Source organism: Trifolium pratense, linkage group LG3 (assembly GCF_020283565.1).
Source record: "Trifolium pratense cultivar HEN17-A07 linkage group LG3, ARS_RC_1.1, whole genome shotgun sequence".
Classification (NCBI taxonomy): Eukaryota; Viridiplantae; Streptophyta; class Magnoliopsida; order Fabales; family Fabaceae; genus Trifolium; species Trifolium pratense.
The window spans coordinates 12809243-12833818 of NC_060061.1; the positions used below are offsets into that span (position 1 = coordinate 12809243).

The 24576-nt window shown below is 33.4% G+C and overlaps 3 protein-coding genes and 1 non-coding gene across 6 annotated transcripts; 1 reads left to right on the forward strand and 3 right to left on the reverse strand.

Moving 5' to 3' along the window:
- Positions 1-7024: 7024 nt before the first annotated feature.
- On the reverse strand, positions 7025-11121 carry LOC123916843 (remorin 4.1). 2 transcript variants are annotated; one of them, XM_045968407.1, is made up of 7 exons: positions 10699-11055; positions 10545-10615; positions 10332-10461; positions 9345-9911; positions 7830-8319; positions 7498-7579; positions 7025-7398 (listed from the first exon to the last, which is right to left on the reverse strand). In XM_045968407.1, the coding sequence occupies exons 3-7, from the start codon at positions 10423-10425 to the stop codon at positions 7186-7188; spliced, it is 1446 nt and encodes a 481-aa protein (XP_045824363.1). In that variant the 5' UTR covers positions 10426-10461; positions 10545-10615; positions 10699-11055; the 3' UTR covers positions 7025-7185. The 2 variants fall into 2 exon arrangements, with proteins under 2 accessions (XP_045824363.1, XP_045824362.1); XM_045968406.1 differs by lacking the exon at positions 10545-10615 and having other exon boundaries at positions 10699-11121.
- A 4028-nt stretch (positions 11122-15149) lies between these two features.
- Positions 15150-18756, forward strand: LOC123917077 (putative pentatricopeptide repeat-containing protein At2g02150). Of its 2 annotated transcripts, none has more exons than XM_045968698.1 (3): positions 15150-17901; positions 17992-18148; positions 18263-18756. In XM_045968698.1, exon 1 carries the CDS (start codon positions 15330-15332, stop codon positions 17553-17555), a length of 2226 nt encoding a protein of 741 aa, XP_045824654.1. In that variant the 5' UTR covers positions 15150-15329; the 3' UTR covers positions 17556-17901; positions 17992-18148; positions 18263-18756. The 2 variants fall into 2 exon arrangements, with proteins under 2 accessions (XP_045824654.1, XP_045824655.1); XM_045968699.1 differs by having other exon boundaries at positions 15150-17897.
- Positions 18757-19906: 1150 nt separating this feature from the next.
- On the reverse strand, positions 19907-20011 carry LOC123919170. The gene has a single exon (XR_006813084.1). It is a non-coding gene; the product is annotated as a U6 spliceosomal RNA (small nuclear RNA).
- Positions 20012-20651: 640 nt separating this feature from the next.
- Positions 20652-24288, reverse strand: LOC123917399 (uncharacterized protein At2g02148). The gene is made up of 7 exons (XM_045969100.1): positions 23844-24288; positions 23424-23759; positions 23106-23268; positions 22552-22675; positions 22210-22266; positions 21550-21804; positions 20652-21105 (listed from the first exon to the last, which is right to left on the reverse strand). The coding sequence occupies exons 1-7, from the start codon at positions 24100-24102 to the stop codon at positions 21004-21006; spliced, it is 1296 nt and encodes a 431-aa protein (XP_045825056.1). The 5' UTR covers positions 24103-24288; the 3' UTR covers positions 20652-21003.
- Positions 24289-24576: the final 288 nt, after the last annotated feature.

The following is a 24576-nucleotide window of genomic DNA, read 5'->3' on the forward strand; positions in this document are numbered from 1 at the left end:
TTGGGGACCATAGCCTATATATAAGGTGATGGCCAATTAGGGTTCCCATTATTCCGAAATGGGCCATCTTGACATCCACTCATATTGAGCCCATATCCAATTAATTAGTTAATTAATTCTAAATAGAAATCTAATTAGCCTTATAACTTTATTTGATCACTTAATCAATTAAGGCTCCTAATTGATAAATAGCTAATATAATTATATAAAGATATTTGCCCACATAATATTATTGGAATATTGTAAAATATTCCAACAATCTCCCACTTGGGCTACATATCGTTATAATTATATCATTGTTCCTTAGGCGCGCATCCGAATGCTATTTATCTTTAGATTTCAACTTTACAATCTGGTCCATCTCATACACCAATAATGGGACCACCGCGGCTGTCGTCACTGACGTATAACGTGACGGAACCCCGACGACCACCACATCAATGTACTTGACGACATAGATCTGATATGGATGAGTGGCATGGAAATTTCATGCAATGTGATCTCTATATCATGCCTATTTCCAACTGGTCCAACTGAAAACTTTAGTGAGATCAATCTGAAGTTTGCAAATTCAATATTTGCACAAAAGATACAGAACCGGTCATAATAATAATAACCTCAAACTTTATTTCTGCAGAAAACCTTAACAAAATCTGTATCAATATCAAAAACCAAAGTAAGAACATAACGAATGAGAGACTCCCACTAATCCAAGACATCCTTAGTGACAAAAATAATATGAAAGACCTTAGGTGTCACGTCTTTGATTAGTGAGTCAGCTAGCATAAACTTTATCTCTATATGTTCTATCATTCAACAACAACTAAAAGTCAACAAACTTTATATAATAGTTGCTGAAACATTATCCGACTGATGTGTGTCACAATATAACTTGAGTTGTCTTTCAAAATCTTTTACTTTATGCAACCAAGTGATATAAATACCAATAGTCATTTCTTGAGTTAGAATGTCCATTAAATATAGACATTCTAAAAGGATCGGAGTCGAACATCCTAATGATCTCCAAATTGTTAGATCTCCGATATGTGAGCACAAATTATTGTTCTCTATAACAATCCTTATGGTTGCCTATTTTCAACAAATTCAAATTATGAATTGCTCAAGTATCTGCCAAATGATCTTATTATATAAGCTATTTCCGAATGCATATAAATAAGATCATACATAAGTTTCTCAAAGCTGAAGCATATAGGAAAATACTTTATTTTCTAAATTTCCAGATTTTTCTTTTGAACAATGATTGAGACTAGATAGTCTCCCTTTATAATCAAGACAATTCCTTAGTTTATTGACTTTCATGTCAAATTTACTTTCAACTTTATTGATACGACTCTTTTGTTATACCCAAATGATACATTGAGAATAATCTCTAAGTATCAAAATGCCTAATACAAAAGAGATGTGCCCAAGATCTTTTGTCACTAAACTTTTGTTAGTGATTTTTTGGTTTCACACAACATATCAATGTTGACTAAATAAAATAAATTCGACACATTAAATTTAGAATATAAACAAACTCCCACTGAACCTGTATAATCCACAACTCTCCATAATATATATCTCAAAACCAAATGAGACAATCACCTTATGAGACTTTTGTGATACCAATAATGAGACAACTTTCTTAACAAATAAATGGATTTCTTTTGTTTGCACGTTATCTACTTTGTGCCTATTGACATAAAGTTTCATCTGATTGCACTTTATTGTGTTTCTTAATGTTGCCATTAAAAAACACTATCTTGATATCCACATTATTTAGCTACAAAAACTATAATAAATAACAAGTGTTGTGACTGTCCTAATAGAGTTTTCAAAATAAAACGAATATGATTTCTCTTTTCAGTCAATACTTTATGACACTTGATGCTTTAATTCTTGAAGGTATTGAGTTTGATCTTTATGAATTAATCTCTTAACTTAATTGAGAGAAAGAACACTAATGTCCTTATGAGGATCCAAATTTACTATATAAATAGTAACTATATGAATTGATTTAGAACCAATTCTTCCTCACTCAATTTTGTTCTTTTACCATATCCCTCCCCCAAACTCAATATCTTCAAGAGACTTTGCAATTTCTGTCTCATAATGTTCATTAACATGGGACCAAAGTTTATATTTCTCAAAATTTTCAACAATTCTAGATTGTCACAAGTCATAACTGAATTGACTATAATAATATTTGTATTTAAAAGACAAATTGAATCTCTCGATTTAAAATAATAATCAAGAATTTATAACAATAAAACAAAACTTAATTCAATTAATGATTCACCAAATTGTCTTTTAAATACAAATATAAGTTAGTAACAACAATCTAACAAATAGTTGAAAAACCATCAATCTTAACCGACTTATTTCCTCGCCAGATTGATGTGTCTTTCAACATCATTGGAAATTTGTCAGTTTAGATCAAATTTATTATTCTTTATTTGCCTTTATCCTTTGAGGTATTTACATAATGAACACTATTTTATTTTCTCTTGCTTCAACTGTTTCTTTATTGCACAGTTTATGAAATGATTCTATTAAAGAATCATTTCTAACTTTAATAGTTATAAGACTAATTGTGCAAATAGAACACTATATGCTAAATTTTCGACAAGATAACTTGATTGTCAAAATTATATCGCTTTATCAAGATTAAATAGTTACCTAATGTGCTCTTAAGATTTTCTTTGCTTAATAATCCGAATGAAATATTATCTCTCCGACGAGAGCTTATTTTTCGCTTTATTGCTTTAGAAGCACTTTAATTTAAGCAAAGAAAACATGACAAAAATTATGTCATCTTAAATAATACCTCAAATGTCTCTGGAATTCAAAACTTTATGATCATGACCTATGTCATTCGGAGTATACTCACATTTTATACTTGAGTCTCACTTTAAAGTTACCGAATAGTGAGAGAATTTGAGTTTTTCCATCTTGACATAAGTTTAGATCCAAGAACACGATGCTCTTCCTTTATTTCTAAGCGCTAGAATTTTAAGAATTACAATTCTAACATGATTTTGCAGATACATAAACTATATTAGTTTATAGAGAACTAAAAAATTACTCACCAAAATACCTAATGCACCATTGATGTCAAGCCCTTAAAAATAACATCAATTGCTAGTGGTATTTCATGACAATGATCAAACATTGACGATCAATATTAAAAAATAATAAATCCTTATAATCGTCACATGTTTACCGTTATAAGTGTGAATGCAATCCACTAAATACTTATATGGATTTACACTAACACGTCTTTATTAGGCACATCAATAAATTATGATAGAGACATGCTCAACTTTATTTGTAAATTATAAGACAAACAAGATACCAAACGCACCATCAATCCCCAATCTTTGATTGTAAGAATTAACTGCAAGCGGTACTCTCAACGTAATGATCAAATGTTGGTAATAAGTCCTGTCAGATAATGTGCGCCTTTGACACCAACCATTACCCACATGGATAAACTTAATAATTACCACACATTTACCATCACAGGTATGTATATTATTCGGCCAAACTGCACGTCTTCCTTTTGGCCGACTGTAACAGCTCGCATGAATAATCTCATACTACACCTTTTATAATTTCAATTGAATCTAGTCTACGCACCGGAGGTTGCTTTAGGCAACTTTTTGCTTCGACAAACTCAATCAAAATTACTAGACAATTTAATAAATTGAATATATATGTATGTAATTATTCGCCCGAACTGTGTCTACCTTTTGGTAGACCAAAATAGTTTGCATGAATAATTTTATACATCCTTATGTGATTCTAACTGAATCAAATCTACGCAACAGAGGTTACTTTTGCAACTTGTTGTTTCAACCAAGACAGTCAAAATCACCTGACAATTTATTAAATCAAATGGGAAAAGTCTTAAATTTACAAGACACTACTCACAAAATGTAGGCCATTTACCCTATGATGTCACCTGATAATCACAAGATTAAAAGACATCTCTTAGTGTGAGAACAAACTCACAAGCAACCTAAATTAGCATGAAATATATCCAAAGAGCATGATAAAAAAAAATTATTGTAGAAACTTATAACAATAAACTCAAACATCATAATCATGCTATAAATTAAATTTTTAATTTAAAATTAAATTAAATCTTTATATATACCAAAGAATATTCATGCCACAATTGATTCACATGTACTCAATGATTCTTTAAATAAATAAATAGAATTCTATAACTGTATTTTCCAAAATAGAAGGAAACCAAAAACTTTATATATATGTAATTAAAAAAATAATTATAGAATCAATATTTCCAAAAAAAAAAAAATTTAAAGAATCAAAACTTTAATTTCCGTACACACCAAATTTGATCAAAATATTTTGAGAATCCTTATTAATTTCTATAATACCCAAATATATATTTACCAAATCTTCATATACCTTATTTCTCAAAATTTCAGTTATCAACCGAGTCTCTAAAACCTTTGTACCATACCATAATTTCAATATTCAACACAACTGAAATTTAATTTTAACCGTAAAGCTTTTATCATAATTTAATTAAATGAGAGAGACTTGGCTGATTAACTGAAAATAACCGTATATGAGAACAAAACCAAATATAGAAGTGATTGACTTATATCTCAAAATAATCTTTTAAGTACAAAAATAATTTGTGAATCAATTATATAATTCCAAATCTAAGTACAATGCCCTGCGACAAACTGAATCATCTGAGAGATTTGATTTCAAAACTAAATCACCAAAATCAAATCTAAATCCTTATCCTTATTTTTAGAAAATAATCAAACTTTATAAATAAGGAAAACCAAATATCTGATTTATCTCTATTATAATACTGAAAATCATCATAGTCTTTACAAAAGTGATTTTATCCTGATATTATAACTCCCAAATATCAATCATGATTCAAAAGTAATTCTATTTTTATTTATTATAACTCCCAAATTAAATAAAAATAAAATTGCCAAACAATCGTGTATGTTCCACAAATTCTAACTTTATTTCTTCAATAGCCAATTGAAGCACAAACAAAGAAAACAGTATACCAACCATCGCTAACGTAACGATTCTTATATATGTTTAGCAAGCATGAAAAGAAAACTTAAGTTACAATATATATGCACACCGTAACAAACAAACCCCCAAGATTAATGAGTAGAAAATTGAAAATCAACCGAATCAAATTCATACTCAGATCCATATCGTTTATTTATAAAAACAAACCTAACACGCATGTCAATCTCGTCAAATTGATTTTAACAAAATAATTAAGAACAATATCACGTTCATTGATCCAAAGGTTTTGCAAAATCATGTATAAAAAAATAAAAAATTGATTGACGGACAAATAAAAATTATTGCTATCTTAAATATACAGTGAACACATAACTCTATATGCCTTTTATCCGAATGCATACAGACCACAAATTCATGTATAACTAATATGTTAGGCTTTGTCAAATTGAGCAGCAAGGACCAATCGCCAGAATTTATAAAAACATAATATATGGTTCATAAAATAGAATCCCAATAAATCAAACATGTAGACCTGCTCTGATACCACTTGTTGGAATTAACTTAATAATTTAATCATATACATGCTCTTAATAATAAAGATTAAATCTATAATCTTACTTTAGTGCGGAAGCCAAATAAACACAAGCATGCATATAAAACAGGATCTACGACATGTTGATTTATCAAAGATCATAGTAATAGGAATACCTGGATAACGAATCCATTAGATGAACTAACCGTTGTAATCCTGAAACACAAAGAGAGAGACGGACGACGAGCATCCGTTGGCTTGTATGGTTCTTCCTCAACCGGTACCCTAATGCCTTGAGTTCTCTTCAGATGGGGAGAAGAGATTATTTGCTCATGTACGGTATATTGGGGACCATAGCCTATATATAAGGTGATGGCCAATTAGGGTTCCCATTATTCCGAAATGGGCCATCTTGACATCCACTCATATTGAGCCCATATCCAATTAATTAGTTAATTAATTCTAAATAGAAATCTAATTAGCCTTATAACTTTATTTGATCACTTAATCAATTAAGGCTCCTAATTGATAAATAGCTAATATAATTATATAAAGATATTTGCCCACATAATATTATTGGAATATTGTAAAATATTCCAACATATAGGATACAGAGGAAAGAAACCAGAATAAAACACCAAAAAGTGCAGCACCAAAGAACACAGATCAGAGCACCAAGACACACAGGGCACCCTGAAGAGAAAAACATGCCAACTTTAATAATTTGACACTCTGATGTTACTAACCAAATAAAATTCTTTTAATCCCAATTATTTTTTTATCTTTCTAACATGATTTTGAATCACAAGGTCATGAGAATTTGAAGTGAATCATTCACTAAAGCAAAATGAAAGACTTTGTTGGAGGTGAGTGTGTGATGGATATTTTCATGCAACGATGGAAAGAAGGAAAAAAATTAAAGAGACATGAGTGGAATCAGAGGAGGTGAAGATGAATTAGTGAGATATGAGAGATGATCTCACGTGACTTATTCCTCTCCTTTTATTTTTATTTTTTATTTTAATTATTATTAGATAAAAAAAAGTTGACGTGGCAGCTGAGTCACTTAAGTGACCTGCCACATCAACATTGGTTTGGTCAAAAAAATTAACCTTTTGCAAAAGGGATAAAGATATGAGGCCAAAAGTACTATTTTAAAACATAGAGGCTAAAATCGCAATATTCTAAAACTTATGGGCCAAAAATGCAATTTAACCTATATATTTTTATGCAAATCGTCAATCTTAAAATTATATTTGCTTATAGCTAATTTATATCTAAACTTAAGCATGAAATGCTTCAATACAGACCAGATTTGGTTTGTAACAATGTTCTAACTCATACTCAACAAATTTCTCAGTGTTTGACAAGTAAGTCGGCGCGGAAGAAAACACTAGACTTCATTCATGATTTTGTACGAATAATTATCAAACAAAAACTGGACAAAATAGCAACTCTTCCAACTGACAATTTCTTATGCAGAAAATGTAATATCATTTTACAGCATGAGGAAAATACAACAAGCATATATTTAACATGCTTGGACATAGACAGCAAAAGAAAATGAACACCTATAGAGAAACAAAACATTAACAAGAAACAAGGAATAGCTCTCTTTAAGAGCACCAAGTGCAGCAAGAAAATGAAAAATATGAAGAAGGTACATGACCAGTTCTTCTGATATATTCTGCTTGCTCCTCAGTTTTAGTAGCTTGATGATTTCTATTGGCTTCTGCTGCTGCTCGCTTTTCCTCAGCTTTGTGCCTCGCAGCTGCTAATTTGTTCATCAGCTTGTCATGCGACTTGCTCCGTATTCTTTCAACCTCTACCTGCAAACAATACATTATTAGCATTAGCATTTTTCTGATGGGGGAGGTGATATAAAATAGTATTTTCATAACTGATGAAAATAAATCAGATGTACACACCTCAACTTTTCTCATCTTGGCTTCCGTTTTTGCTTTCTGATGATTTTCCCATGCCTGAATTTTCATCTCCTCGCGCCTAAATCTGCATAATCAACACCATGCCCCTATTAGAAGAATGTTAACGATAAGATTAAAAGGAGTTATTATTAGGTAAGAATGAAAATCTTCTAGAGGTCGATTATGTAATCCTTGTTTTTTTAATCTTGAATTGCTATTTGCTATAGATCAAAGACTTTAGGGCACTTAAGTGCTTCATTGCAGTTTATAGCATTAATATTTTTTGATTTGGCCATGGAAGTGATAAGATTCATAATAATTGAGATTAAACTTACCTGGCCATATATTTGGCCTTCTCAGCCTCCTCCCATGCTGTTGCACGTGCTTCAACGACACTCTTCACTGGTTGTTCACTTGTTTTTATTTTCAGTGAAGTGGATGCATCCTTGTCCTCTTCTTCTTTGCTAGCCCAGGCGGCAATGTTCATTTTACCTAGTTGTGTCCCTAGGACCATTATTTCTCGCCTGGTTTTCATTTGTAGCTCCTTTTCAGACAACTCGTTCTTGTTATTGTCATTACGTGGATCGATTAAATTTGATGAAGGGGCGGCTCTAGTGGGAGTAGAAGGCCGGGAAGAATTAGGACTCCGCATTGGTGTTGTTGCCCCTACTGGTGTACCTGTTCTTGATGGCTCTTGGCTAGCAATAGGTGTCATTTCTGTTCCCATATCTCTCATCGATACAGATCGAGCTGTTGAAGGGGGGGGAACAAATGTTGTTGCACTCTGGGCAGCAATGGATGAATTATGCTGGCTGAGACTCACCCCTGATATCAAATAGCCGAACGAAAACAGCAGAACAAAGATGAATTAGTTAATAGTTAGTCACATGTACTATAATTACTAAATTAAACTAGTCTATTTATTTAAATGCTTCAAATAATCAAATCCAATTACATCCATAGTTTTAACATTTAGTCATAGGATATCATTTAGTCAATTTCATATCCATGCATGTCTCCCACGTCGCAAAATATTTGCCCAAGTAAAATCCAATGTGCTTACTCAAATGACTTTGCTGTTACCGTTAGGACTTAGTTTAAAAGTCTTTTAAAACATGATTTCTTAAGTTTTCGTAAGTAACAAGAATTGAGCAAAACTATAAACAAATCAACATAATTATCTTTAACCATCGGTGAATGTGCATGGAAAATCTAATTCAAGAAGCCAAAGGTCTACGACACACACTAGCAGAGTCTTTGGATGACATATAATGGAGTAAGTCATAAGGAGTAATAGTAGATGAAAAATAACTGTAAAAAGGTCTCCATGTGAGGCAGCAGGAGGTGTTGCCGGGATAGAAGCTGAAGGTATCGCTCTGATAAGACATTATTTATCAGAGGAGGAAGAGGAATGCAAGGAGAAACTAAAGCTTTAGAGCTTGAAAATTGAGTAAAACTTGTAGGGAATCATGTTGAAGATATGTGAAATGAAGGATACAAATGGATTATTTATAGAGACTAATCTATTATAATTGGGTTCCTGTAACACTTCCTACCAAAAGAATAATAATAAAAGACCGGAAACACCTCGGCATCTCAGTAGCTCACCTATAATTCTCAGAAATTACACTGAATAAATTTATATACCAGCTTTTTAGTGCTGAAAAAGTGGATATTCCTACCACTCCATTTCTGGTTAAATTCTTAGCTACCTTTTTATTTTATAATTACTACACTCTGACCATGTTATAAAATGTCTTGAAAAAAATTGAATGGCAGTAATAGAACCCTTTATTTCAGTACTACTGAAGGGATCGGTAAAGTGATCAAAATCAAAATCAAAAGTTTACCATAAGCATTTGCAATTGCATAGGGGTCATCATCCCAATTCACAAACTTCTGTCCATCACCTTCCATCTTAGTTTGATTTGCATCAATTTGCTTAGTATCCGGTTCATCTAAAGCAATTTCTTTTTGATCTGGAACTTCAACGACAACCTTCATTGAAGGTTGCCGGCTTCCAAGACCACCAACCTTTCGCGGTATTGCATGTCCACCTTGCCCCTGGTTCTGTGCAGTCTTTGGCCTGTTTGATGTCGGACTTGCTATCCACTTCTGCGCATCATCCCATTTAGATGGTGCTGGTTTTGAGAAAGGCCCCACAGGTACTCTTGGTGGGGCACGCTCAGCCTTTTGAAATTCAAACATTGATGGCGACATGATCATATTATCATACCCGCTATCATAATCTAAAGAAGGGTCTTCCAGGATTCTATTCCTTGAAGCCACAACTGCATTAGCTTTCGCCAAACGATCATTACTATCTGCCTCTACGCTACAGGTTCGATCTGTCGAAGTTGAATATTCCGGATGAACACTCACAACATCTACATATTTACAATCGGAACTGCTACCACCTGTAAAAGATACGTCAAACAGAAGTGAGCTTACCGAAATCAAAATAAAAAACACCAGCCACTCTATCATGATAAGTTAGTAACAAACACCGGCATGTTTGGATTGGCTTATTTGAGCTTGTCTACTGGCATAAGCACTCGTGAGACTGTTTGGAAGAGCTTATGAAAACAACTTATGATATGACCATAAGCTATTTTCAACATGTTTTCATAAGCTCTTCCAAACAGTCTATTGGCATAAGCACTTGTGAGACTGTTTGGAAGAGCTTATGATATGACCATAAGCTATTTTCAACTTTTTTTCATAAGCTCTCTAGAATAGCAGAGCTTATGAAAACAGTGGCATATTAAGATTCACTATTTCTGAGCAGCATTATATTTTCAAGTGAACAAGAACAAAAATCACATGAAAGAACATACCAGATTCATCCATGTCTGAACTTTGAGATCTCGGAGTGAAATTAGAATCAAGTTCTTCCTCTTGTTTCCTCTTCTTCTCCACACCCAATAGCATGCTCCTCAATTTTCCAGGTGAAAATCCACCACCACCCTACAAACCCAAGTTCCCAATAAGACCAAAAAATTTTTTTTTTAAAGAACCCCAGAATCAAACAGATCAGAAAGAAGTGTTACACTTTGCAGCAAACTCGAGAAAAGTAAACAACTTTAACATTGATATATGAGTTTCCAAATAGCACAGAACACTGGTAATAAGAGTGAAATGTTAAAAACTTCAAATCAAGCTAAAAGGGGTGTTAGAACAAATGAGATATAGATAGAAATGAACCTGAGGCTTTTGAATCCTTTCATAATCCATATTTGAGAAATGGGTTTGTACTTGATGATGAAAAAAATGCAATCTTTACATAATGTTCTTGATTTGTATGTTTTCTGTGGTGAATGGAAGCATGTACTTGTTGAGATGGTGACAATGTTGTTTGTTCTTTCTTTCTGTTATGATGATGATTGATGAATGAAAGTTTGAATGAACAAAGAGAGAGAGAGTGGAAAGAGAAGAAGATGCAGCAATGAAAGTTGTCTGTCAACTGTTGTACTGCCCTCTCTTAGCTCCCATCAGATGCTTTTGTGGTCCACTTCTACACTCCTCCTATGATGTTGTAATTGTAATCACTTTTATATTTTTTTTGACAAATAATTGTAATCACTCTTGTTAAGTGCTTCTCACTAATTATCACTTTGTCTTGTTTGTGATGCAAAGTATAATTAGAGTAGAGTTTAACTTAGATGATAACCCTAATCATGTTGACACGTGCTTGCCTGCTTGCATATCATACCGTACTTAACCAAAGCCAAATTTAAAGTAGAAAATTGAATTTATTTTGTCAGAAGAAATCTATAAATTCTAGTTGAATTGAAATAAATATTGAAATTGTTAAGTTGATCGTAATGATTGAAGTTCGAGAGGAGAAACGTTGCGCGACTCATATTATATAGGGCAATGTTTCGCATTTTAAATTGTAAACTAGTCAACTAGTTTGCATTTTAAAATGTGAACTGCTTCAAAGGGGTTCGCGCGTTAAGTAGCAATCCCGTGTTTTTTCAAACAAATGTGTTATGTCAAACACTTTCATCTGGGGGATGTAACAGGTTGATAAAGAGGATTTGAGCATATCCTCATACAATAGTATGTCGGTTTATCAAGATAAAATATCAAATCTACAGGGACTCGTGCAATATTAGAATCGTTCAACAACTAATATTGTTTTAAGTAAAATAAAGACTTAACTATATATTTGGTCCTTTACGTTTATTTTAGGTTTCAATTTGGTCTCTTACGTTTAAAAAGTATCAATTTGGTCGCTTACGTTTATTTTAGGTTTCAAGTTAGTCCTTTCCGTCAATTTTGTCATATGTGGCAGCCAATTTGCATATGTGGACTGACACGTGGCACTTGGACACACTGACACGTGTACTGTTCAAACGGTGTTAGTGGCAAAACTAACGGAAAGGACTAACTTGAAACCTAAAATAAACGTAAGGGGCCAAATTGATACTTTTTAAACGTAAGGGACCAAATTAAAAACAAAAATAAACGTAAGGGACCAAATTAAAAACAAAAATAAACGTAAGGGACCAAATATGTAGTTAAGCCTAAAATAAACATGGTAACATGATCTCAATAACCATGGTAACCTTACAATATATCCTAAGAAGAGATGAAAATATGATGGAAGTTGATTCCTCTGCTCCCTTTTTGGTTACCATTTATCTCCTCTGCCTTTTCTCCTTGATTTCTAGTGTTCTGGTTGTGGGAGAATGAATTTGATGCTTAAAGTTATGTTTTGAGCTTTATTTATCGTGTTTAGGGTCTCACAATTTTTTTTGTGATGCTTAAATAAAATGCTTGTGTAGCATTATATTTTATCAACTTCTTATTTTCGAATACTCCTATTCAATATCTTTCTATGGATGAAGAAAAATTATGGTTCAAAGGTTGAAAGATTGTGGAGTCTTTTCGATGAGGGTAATAACTGGTTTTTATTTTAGATACCAATATATAACTACAAGTCTTATAAATTGATGCCCTTATTGTTGTGATACATCGATACAAAACTGAGTATATGACTGTTACTCAAGTGTTTAATTGTGTTAAGGCTAATATGCTTGTGAAACATATTTTGTATCCGAGGATTGAGGAAGCCCTTTCAACTCGATACAGAAAATTATTGAATGACAAAAAATGTCCAGCTCTACGTAATTCCAAGGTTCGACCTACATTTGGATCTCAATCTCTTCGAGGACCTGTTGGTAGTAATGTAGTTGGACCTTCAGTGAAAAAGACTTGGAGTGGACTTAACAACAAAGATCAAGCTAGACTAGTTGGAGCATTTGGTAGTAATGGTGATGGAACTTCAGTGAAAAAGAGCGGTGGTGCTGGGAATGGGAAAATGTCTAGGAGGGGACTTAACAATGAAACTGATCTAGCTGGAGCATTTGGTAGTAATGGTGTTGGTGGTGTTGGAAATGGGAAAAAGACTTGGAGTGGACTTAGCAACCAAGATCATGCTAGACTTGTTGGAGCATTTGGTAGTAATATGGTGATGGAACATCAGTGAAAAAGAGTGGTGCTGCTGGGAATGGAAAAAAGTCTGGGAGTGGACTTAACAATGAACCTAATCTAGCTGGAGCATTTGGTAGTAATGGTGGTGCAAGGAATGAGAAAAAGACTTGGAGTGGACTTATCAACCAAGATCATGCTAGACTAGTTGGAGCATTTGGTAGTAATGGTGATGGAGCATCAGTGAAAAAGAGTGGTGCTGCTGGGAATGGGAAAAAGACTAAGAGTGAACTTAACAATGAACCTGATATAGGTGGGGCATTTGATAGTAATGATGATGGTGGTGTTGGGAATGTGAAAAAAGACCTGGAGTGAACTTAGCAACCAAGATCATGGTAGACTAGTTGGAGCATTTGGTAGTAATGGTAATGGAACATATATAAACGGTTAGACATTACAATTATTTTCTATTTCTAACACACACACATATATTATCACATGACATGCATGAATTTAAGAGTTATTTAATACATGAGATTTTTTTTATTGATAAAATTAATACACGAGGAATTAGATAAAAGGAATTAATTTTTAAAATATATTTGTGGTGTTATGCATGCGGTTAGTTGGTGTTGTGTATCCAGTTATTATTATAAAATAAAAAAACAAAAAAACACAGCACTATTAGACCATCTCCAATGCTAGTACCTATTAGGTACTTAGAGCATTCATAATGGAGCACTCTATTTTTTAGTATTTAAATGGTCCCACATAGACACATCATCAATTTATTATTTTTTTAATAATAGTACCTAATAGGTACTCAACCCCTCCAATGGAGCATTTCTTAAAAAGTTCTAAAATGGGTCCCATCAATAACTCCACATCATTAAAATTTGAAATTTAATTTAAAATAATATTGCCAAATTAAATTTTTTTAATATATTAAATAAAGTGGGTCTCATAAAAAGAAGAGAGAGAGAGTTCTTATATTAGAAGTGGTACCTATTAGGTACTAAAATGTGTTGTGCTCCAATGGTAGTACCTAATAAGTACCATGAGTACCTAATAGGTACTACACCATTGGAGATGGTCTTATAAGTATCTAATGGGTACTACCATTAGAGCAAAACTCATTGAGTACCTAATAGATACTGTTTCTCAAATAGGTACCCTCTCTCCTCATTATAATATATTTTTGTGTGACCTACTTATAAAAATGTAGTATTATTAATAAGATATAAAGTTATTAGTGAGACAATTTAAATTTTTTTAAGAGGTGCTAAGTTAGAGTTATTAGACCATCCACAATGGAGCACTCCAACTTTGAGTACTTAAATGGGTCCCACATTGACACATCACTAATTTATTATTTTTTAATAATAGTACCTAATAGGTACTCAACCCCTCCAATAGAGCACTTCTTAAAAAGTTCTAAAATGGGTCCTATCAATAATTTCACATCATTACAATAACTTATTATTTAATTATATATTTTATAATATAAATTGATTGAATGATAAAATTACAAAATTAGTATGTACTATTTTTTTATAATTCGAAAAATAATTAAAATTCAAAATTTAATTTAAAATAATATTGCCAAATTTTAAGAATTAGATAATTAAAAAATAATTTAAAATAACATTACATAATTTTAAAAACAATTAATTTTGTTGATCATCATGCCCAAAACGTTGCCAAATATGCTCGACAAGATCATGTTGAAGTTGAAGATGAGTTCGCCTATCTTGAATTTGTGCTCTTCTTGACAAGTGTAGCCCATTATGGATAAATATCATCGGCTAAATAATACCCCATATTATATTAGGTTCTATTTACCGAATATTGCACCAACGTCTATATGGTTGACATTAAATTTTTTTAGAGGCATGCCAATTCAAAAATTATGCTTTTGTGATGTACAAAAATAAAATTGTGTTTTTGTACCATTAATTCAAATTGAATATAAAAAATAAAGTGGGCTGATGAAAATAATATTTTAATGAAAAATAAGGTGGGTCCAACAGGAGAGAGATGATTCTTATTTTAGAAGTAGTACCTAATAGGTACTCAAATGGATGATACTCCAATGGTAGTACCTAATAAGTACCATAAGTACCTAATAGGTACTACACCATTGGAGATGGTCTTAGATATTATTATTAAAAAATAAGAAATGAAGACACAGTTAAATACTCAAATATTATAAACCTCGATTGAACAAAACCGAAACCCTAAACCCTTACAACAAAATCAACATGCATTCTTTGTTCTACTCATTCATCTTCATCGTTCCATTCCATCACAAGGATCAAACTTTGTAATGTCCCAATCCCAATTTTCAGTCTTCTCAATATGAAAAATCAGAATCCAATTGAATCTATTTTGACCAAATCATGTTGCATTTTGGGCGCAACCTCTTCCACATCACTGGTGTTCGAGTAAGCTCATTTCATCCAAACCCATTTCCCCTTTTGTTCAATCTATCATCCCCATCTTCTCAAAATTCAATTTTTTGTTCCCCCATGATTTTTTTCACTAGTTTTATTTGTGTTATTAGATACCCTTTTAGCTCAAAACCTTCTTTTGATGACATTGTATCAGAATCGGTGCGTAGTTTCTCGCAGATTAATGCCCCTCATTTGTTTGATTCAGCACTTGCACCCATTTGGGTGTCTAAGGTTTTGGTTAATTTGAAAGAGGACCCAAAATCGGCATTGAAGTTTTTTTATAGTAGTGCAGGGAATCAAGTTGGTTTTCGCCACACTAATGAATCTTATTGTATTCTTGTTCATATTTTATTCTGTGGAATGTTTTATTTTGATGCCAAAAATGTTATTAAAGAGTGGATTTTACTGAGGAGGGAAATTCCGGGGTGTGATTGGTTTGATATGTTGTGGTCGACTAGGAATGTTTTTAGGACAAATTTTAGGGTGTTTGATGCTTTGTTTGGTGTTTTGGTTGAATTGGGGATGCTTGAGGAAGCTAGGCAATGCTTTTGGAAGATGAAAAAATTTAGGGTTCTGCCAAAAGTGCGGTCATGTAATGAGCTTCTTCACAAGCTTTCAAAATCAGGTAAAGGGAAATTGTCCTTGAGTTTTTTCAATGAGATGGTTGGAGCTGGTCTTTCGCCCTCGGTTTTCACATATAATATAGTGATAGACTATTTGAGCAAAGAAGGGGAGTTAGAAACTGCTAGGATTTTGTTTGAACGGATGAAACAAATGGGCCTTAAGCCGGATGTAGTCACTTATAATTGTCTTATTGATGGGTATGGAAAGGTGGGATTATTGACCGAAGCGGTTATTGTTTTTGAGGAAATGAAGGATGCAGGGTGTGAACCTGATGTGATAACATTTAATTCTTTAATCAATTGTTTCTGTAAATTTGAAAGAATTCCTCAAGCTTTTTGTTATCTGCGTGAGATGAAGGAAAGAGGGTTGAAGCCAAATGTCGTAACTTATAGTACAGTGATAGACGCATTTTGCAAGGCCGGCATGATGCTGGAAGCAATTAAGTTTTTTGTTGACATGATACGAGTTGGTCTTCAACCTAATGAGTTTACATATACGTCTCTGATTGATGCAAATTGTAAAATAGGAGATCTGAGTGAAGCATATAAACTGGCAAATGAGATGTTGCAGGCTGGCCTTAGCCTAAATATCGTTACATATACTGCATTACTGGATGGCCTTTGTGAAGATGGTAGAATGAAAGAAGCGGAAGAATTATTCAGATCATTGTTGGATGATGGAGTGGCTCTTAATCTGCAAATTTATACTTCCCTTATTCATGGATATACCAAAGCCAAGATGATGGAGAAAGCCATGGATATTTTGGAGGAAATTAACAAGAAAAACTTCAAACTAGACCCTACACTCTATGGAACCAAAATATGGGGCCTTTGCAGCCAAAATAAAATAGAAGAATCTGAAGCTGTAATACGCGAGATGAAGGATCATGGTCTGACAGCAAACAGTTATATATACACATCCCTTATGGATGCATATTTTAAGTTTGGAAAAACCACAACGGCTGTTAATCTATTACAAGAGATGCAGGAATTAGGTGTCGATATAACGGTCGTAACCTACGGTGTACTAATTGATGGTTTATGCAAAAAAGGTTTGGTTCAACAGGCTGTCGGTTACTTCGACCACATGACTAAAACTGGTTTGCAACCTAATATTATGACATTCACTGCACTAATTGATGGCCTTTATAAAAATGATTGTGTCGAAGCAGCCAATAAGCTGTTCAATGAGATGTTGGATAAGGGAATCAGGCCGGATAAGTTAGTCTATACTGCTTTAATTGATGGGAACCTGAAACATGGTAATCCTGAAGAAGCTTTGAGTTTGCTAAATAGAATGGTTGAATCGGGTATGGAGCTCGATCTGCATGCTTATACTTCGTTGGTTTGGGGTTTGTCGTATTGCGGTGAGGTACAACAGGCAAAGTCGTTTCTAAACGAGATGCTCAATAAGGGCATTATTCCTGACCAGGTTCTCTGTATTCGTCTTTTGAGAAAATATTATGAGCTAGGAGACATAAATGAAGCAAAGGAACTTCATAATGATATGCTGAGGATGGGCCTAGTTGATTCGAAAATGGAGACATAACAAGTCCCTCTAATACACACTTGAGAAGAAAAACCTGTTTTTCAAACTTGGTTTGGTTCAGTCTTATTTTTGTGGCACAAAATGTTGATTCTTTCATTTATTTATTTCTTTTGCCAAAGTTCAGTAACTTCATTGAAATGAATTTGATGCATCATTATATACTGGCAATTGCCTGCTCTAATTGATGCATTCTCATTCTCAAGGAGTTTGTTTAGGTGTGCCTTTCAATATTTATGTTTCTCATGTGATCATCAAGATTCAAGAAACCATAAAATGAGGCTATCCTGGTTCGAAAAAGTCTTGATATTCTTTGGTTGAATTCTAATTACAAAGCTCATAATTGTAGGTATGGCTGCTGGATACTTTTTTTTGTATATAGACAGATTTCTCTATATATTTGATGCAATTTGACTCAGTCTCTGTTCCTTTGCTACAGCACATTCACTTCTATACTCGTGTTTCATAATTCCTCCGGTTTAGTGCATCCCACCCAAGGACTGATTCTTGCTCGATAGTGAATCCTCGTTATAGTAGATGCAGAAGAGTTCAGCCATAGTGGAAGCACATTTTACTGCTTAAACATATTAGACAAGGTATAAGATACTTTCTTGCTATTTTATATTGTCAACACATACAACTTTAGTAGTGATCTCAACTCAACTCTCTCTATTAGACATAGCTCTTATACAGCAAGTTTCTCTACGTAGGCCGGACATACAGGGATTCCAACATTTGATGGCATTGAGAAGGGGTAATCTATAGTCGTGGCTCTCTTAGAAAGCGAGCAACCAAAATGCAAACTCTTCCAATAAAATCTTCATTCAGTGTCGTAGAGCTACACGCTCATATTCTATGAATGAGGCTGTTCCAAGGAATTGACAGTAGAAGGGTTTGTGATCCTAGTCGATATTACATGATGACGATTGTTGCTTATCAAGTTTTACAATATTAAACCATGGGGCCCCACTGAGACTATTTTGAATCAGTTTAGGGAAATATTAGTTAGGCTTAGTTACAGTCTTACAGATTGGTTATGTTGTATATAATTAATCAGGAGTGAGAGTGAAAAATTTCTTGTCATTTGAGAGAAGATCGCAGCCTTCAGGCATAGGGAGATACAGACCCCCGAAGTAGTGTTCAATCTTTGTAATTAGGTTTTTATCCACATTTCTTTCTAATAAAACACATTTTCTACTCCTTATAATTCATCTTTTGCTTATCAAAAAAATAAAAATAAAACACATTTTCCTTACACATGATTTTGTGCTTCTTTCTATACATTTCACATTGTAATAATAATAATAATCAGCAGTAATATGTAAAATTTTCCAGTTGGTTGATAAAAGTTTCAAAGCAAGTTGTTATTTTGGCAATTGCCGGCATTGTCATTTATTAATTTATTACATTGTGGTGTTAGTTTCTGCTTCTGTTTCAAAGAATGTGGGAGTTTCTGCAATTGCCACCATTGTCATTTCTTAATTTATTACATTGGTCCTTGTTTCACTGAAGTTATTATAACTTTTCCTTATTCATCTACAGCTGGAGTTGGTAGTTATTATCCCATCTGGAACCTGCTGTTACTTATAAGTTAATGAAGAATGTCTTTCTGTCATGGATTTTGCTTTTCACCATTTAGTGTGATGTAGTCAGTCCACTTATTTTGGAGATTTAAATTTAAATCCTATATATAATCAACATGGCAGGGTACATGTGCAGTTGACTAGATTTTTGTTAGCTGAAATAAATTCAGCCCATAAAAACCCCATATTCAATCTCTATCTACCATTTTCCATATGATAACTAACAACCATTGCCAAGTGAAGTGCAGTGTAGGACTTAGCAATGAGATCAAAATAAAAATTGGACCGCAGGAAATTAATGAGAGGTGGAATCCAAAGGAAAAAGTAGCAGAGATTGAACACTCATAATAATGAATGTCATGTAGAACATATCATCATGTATCTAAATACCACAACAAATCTGATCCGTTTTTGGACCAGTTTGTTTTTAGCTTTAAAAAATGATGTTTTCTTTGTATTTTAAAAAATATTTTTTATGGTAACTTAATTAAAAATGGTAAAATAAAAATCATTTTTTAAAAAGTTAAAACAAATGGACTCTATTTTTTTTTTTTGTCAAGTGGCTGGGAATTTCAACTTAAAGATGAATAAGAGTGTCCGGAATTCGAACCCTGGTTCCTGCGCATACAGTGCAATGTCTCTACCAACTGATCTAATCTCACATGGATGACTCTATTCTTTCTTTTTCCAACTTTCTTATTTTTCTTTCCTTTTATATTTCTTTCTTCCCTACACCTTATTTAAATTTATCCAATGAGATAATCAATTAACATGTATTTGTGAAAGTTTATTTATTTTTGTCCGTTCATCCTTGTGCAGGGGCCATGTTAATTTTCTCTGTATTGTTAAAATTTTATCGGATGTCCGCGAAGGGACTATTTAATAAAGAGTTTATAAAAACATATTATAACATGTCCACAAGCAGGAACACCTTTGAGCTAATTTTGATAAGTTATTAAAACAATTTGACTGCATTTTCTTTTTTCTATAGCAATAAGTTAAATATAAACCCTTAATTTAATTGTGTATATATATATATATATATATATATATATATATATATATATATATATATATATATATATATATATCTAAAGAGACTTATTTTTTTGGACAGATCTAAAGAAACTCTTAGTGTGTAATAGAATTGTAATTATAATATCAAGTTGTGGTAGTAGCACCAACTAAAAATAATGATTGATTGGGGTGACAATAATAGGTGAAATGAGTGGTGGCAAATAATGAAGGAGATGACAATAGCCAAGATAGGAGTAGAAGGTTAATTCAATTAATTGTCTATAGCAACTCTAACAATGGCAAGAGTATGACCGTATGAGTATGATTAAAGACAAACAACACTGATATGATAATGATAGCTCAGTTTGGTCATGGTGGGGTATTATAAACTATTCAGTTACTCTACATGATGGTGATGGTTTTTATTTTTGTTTTTTTAACAGCAAACATGATGGTGATAGTAATAATGATTAGGATGATCTAGCTGAAATTGTGGTAGTACTAGTAGAAGATATTTTGATTCCAATAAGGTCAGTAACATACTGTTACAAAAACAGCAAAAAGCCAAAAATGTAAGTAAAATTGTCATTTTCAGCTTCTTGAAGTTCTATATTCACAAAACTGGCACAAGTGCAAACCAGGTTGATAGTATTTACACAGGCTACATATTCAAGTCAAAACTGCACTCTTTTTCTATTTATCCTAAATACATTTCTAAAACATAAGAATACTATGTAAAACTAGTCATATCATGAAAAACTATGAAATTCATGAATACACCAGTGATAAAAAAGAATGATGAGGGTGAATCGCAAAACAATGGATGGATTACTTAGGCTTGTACAAATCTGTCATATTCCTAACCTCTTTGAACCACATTCAGAACAAAACTTGGATGTTTCCCTCAAATATGGAGCGCCACATTCATCACAAAACTTCGCAGGACTTGGTGGCTGTGCAACATCATACATTCAGCATAAGATAAAATAGTTTTATGAAATATCAAACAACCAAAATCATTCAAACCAATTAGTTTAGTCATGTGTTTCAGATAGCATTATAGAAACATACTATATTCATTATTCAATCTGCCCCATATCAGACTGAAATGATTAAATAAGGTCGGTCTAATGACATTTCAAACTAGTAAGCAGTCCTTTTGAGGTTTGAGAAATGCAAAACACATTTAATTTCAGAGCTGTCTAAATATTGAAAAACATGCAAGGGAAAGGATAACCTCAGAGCAAACACTATAATAGCTAAGTATTAGCCCAGCGTGCAATTAGAGAAATGACACAAACGGTGCGTAAATGCAAATTGAATAGCAACAACATTATACTCACTTTATAAAAAGTTTCATCGTCCACATTAAAACAGAACCTATCCAATAAACTCACCAGCATGTGCATGCGTCCTGCAACATGGCCACCTGTGAAGGATTGTAAGCAATTCATGTGTTGCGGTATTGATGGCTGGTGAGAATGAGAAATTTCAGATAGGTGCGAAGGGGAACCATTTTGATGGTTATGAGAATAGGGCCCCACATGCTGACTTTGGTGCATAGTTTGATTGCTCTGGAGAACAGGGTGAAACTGTGGTTGATGTAGTGATTGCAAGTGATGTTTGCCAGGGGTTTGCTGCTGACTCTGTGGCTGGAAAATAAAGTCCCATGTCATTATAAAAACATTGTTAGAACTTAGAAGTAGCCAAAAAAGTCTCAAGACCCGCCCCATGCTAGAATGCAATAGCACAATCAAGGCATGGACATGAAAACGCGATGAACAAACTCAACAGAGCTGAGAGAGAAGAAAAAGTTAACATCAAGTGCTAATTATAATTTTATTGTGATTTTATTATCAAGGAGTGACATTAACCACCACAAGGACCAAGTCTATATTTGAGCCAACTTAAATTTAATGGAATCATTGCCTTCGTCTACATTTCTTCAGTCCACACGCGAAAGTTATACTTAAGTGACAAAAACAGCATCCACTAACCATCCCATCTGATGACAAACTAACAAAGATAATAATATAAATTAACTTTATATTACTTACTGAGCGATATCCTTGAGTAGTGGTCAATGTTGTAGAACTGTCTGCTCCAGGATAACCCTGTAAAAATAAATCAAAAAAGTCAACACCATAAAGTTTGGAAACAAGGAACTGCTGAGCAATTACCATTTATGCCACCTTTAATAGTATTACAATCTCATTTTTATAATATATCAAGACATATCAAACATTATATTGTAAGGCAGCAGATGCCAAATCACATTCTATTCATAATCAGCACATGCTAGTAATAGCATTTTTGGTAAAGCACAATTTCAAAGTTACAGTTTAAACATTGCACGTAAACAGCACTTCATTTTCTGAAGTGAGGCAAATCATGCTTACAGGCATATCTGCGATATTTGGAAGTGACATTGATGCACCACGCCTATACTTGTGTCTTGGAGAGTAAAATTTGTAATCACCAGCTGAAATTGCTACTTCATTTCGACCTGTTAATTTTTTAAACCTAAAACAAAAAACAAAGCAAATGATACCAGGGCTATACTCCTTACAAATAAAAAATATATGCTCAATCAGTCTCATCGTAACGAATTTTGTTATTATGCTGATCTGTAGCTTGAGAATATAGTCATCCATGTTAAACTGGAACAGGCAAGCCGAGCATTAGAGAGAATTGTTTTAACAGTGACATGATAAAATTATGGTATGAGAACTAATCGCACCTACAAACATCCCACATATATGCATATATGGCTTATGAAATAAAAATCAACAGATTAAATTCAAGCATAGCAGTAATAGCAGATCTTCAGCTAAAGAGAAAACATATTAGAAAAGAAAACACATTGTCAATCATAAAAGGCCACCGCAACTAAAAGAATCTTTAAGTAAACGAACAATAAACACTACACTACACAACACAACACTCAACTCACCACTCAGCATCATCAATAGGCACGGAATTTGGTTTTTCAACAATTCTTAATCCATTAACTACCACAAAGCGAACACGCTTCTCTTCTTGTATAACTAGTTCCGGAAACCTAGTCCTCGTTTCCATCGAAGTTGCCAATTCTCTTCTCTTATACGTACATGGTCCTGTTGACGAACAACATAGAAGACATTAAATGTTACAGCCAATACATTATACGATACATAATAGAACAATTCTTCTTCAAACACTAAATGGCTAAAACCAAAAAACGCAAGTGAAATCTAATCTACATCGAAAATAGAAAGGACATGTTAAAAACCTTTTTTAGGAAATTTCTTAGCAAGTCTTCTATACAAACCACCAGCAGCTTCAAGAGCAACACCAATAGACTTATCGCGAATACCATTCAAAGAAGCAAGCCTAATATTAACATCATTAACTAAACTCTCATACATATTCGCTACATACATCAAAGGCAGTGCGTAATTCGGATCTCCTTCATACTGAATCTCTCTAGTCCTTCTCTTATTCATTTTATCTTGATCACCATAATCAAGATCAGAAGGATCAACAACTTCAATTACCCGATCCTCGATAAAATAATCCATCAAAATTTGAATAAACCTCGCCCTAGCTGATTCAATTGGAAAAACATCTACTTCCACAAATTCAACAACAAAAATCAATTAACCTCAATTCAATTTTAGCACATGAATTATACATCATTACAGAATGTTACCTTCAACGGTTAAGATATCGTAGAGTCCTCTAGAAGATTCGTTGGTTTCGAGACTGGACCGATCTTCATCGACTTCAACACTGTGAAGGGGCAAACAGACTGTAGCATCGTGGTCGTCGGAGGTGGTGATGTCGTCGATGGAGGAGGCGGCAGTTCTGGCGTCGACGGAGTTGAGGACGTGGAGAGGACTGTCGATGAAGGAAGTGGGAGAGTTGAGATTGTAGTGTTGTTGCTGCTGCACCGGAACCCTAGCGCTCATTTTTTTATTTTTTTTTGGAAATTTTTGCGGTGGTTCGGAAAATTGGTGGGGGAATAACGGATATCCGGACTTGGGGTTAGGAGAGAGGTAGGGGAAGAGTGGTGAGTCCAAACCTGAGGTTTCTGGTGCTCAAAGCAGTAACCAAACCTCGCACCCTTTCCACAGCAAGAGCCTTTGACTCTTATTACCTCATTTATTTTCATTTTCTTAATAAAAAAAAGGACAAAACTTACATGCATTTTCATACATGCATTTCTTACTTTTCCTCTCACAAAGAGGTAGTTTTTTTTTTATTAAAAAATAATTTTCTTTTATTTTTTCAAAATAAAAAAACACAAATAACCAACCTCTTTGTGAGTGGAAAAGTAAGAAATGCATGTAAGTTTTGTCCTAAAAAAAATTATTTACTTTTTTTTGTTCTAATTTTTTTTACTCTTTTCTTTTTCAATGAGTTTTTTTACTTTTTGTTTTGTA

Coding starts and splice junctions, on each gene's coding strand:
- LOC123917399 (XM_045969100.1), bottom strand. CDS start 24,102: ATGAGCGCTAGGGTTCCGGTGCAGCAGCAACAACACTACAATCTCAAC. Junction 22,676..23,105: donor CCTATTGATGATGCTGAGTG/GTGAGTTGAGTG, acceptor TTTTTGTTTTAG/GTTTAAAAAATTAACAGGTC. Junction 21,805..22,209: donor CTACTCAAGGATATCGCTCA/GTAAGTAATATA, acceptor TTTATTTTCCAG/CCACAGAGTCAGCAGCAAAC.
- LOC123916843 (XM_045968406.1), bottom strand. CDS start 10,728: ATGGATTATGAAAGGATTCAAAAGCCTCAG. Junction 8,320..9,344: donor TGCAATTGCAAATGCTTATG/GTAAACTTTTGA, acceptor ATTTGATATCAG/GGGTGAGTCTCAGCCAGCAT. Junction 7,399..7,497: donor CCAAGATGAGAAAAGTTGAG/GTGTGTACATCT, acceptor TATTGTTTGCAG/GTAGAGGTTGAAAGAATACG.
- LOC123917077 (XM_045968698.1), top strand. CDS start 15,330: ATGTTGCATTTTGGGCGCAACCTCTTCCACATCACTGGTGTTCGAGTA.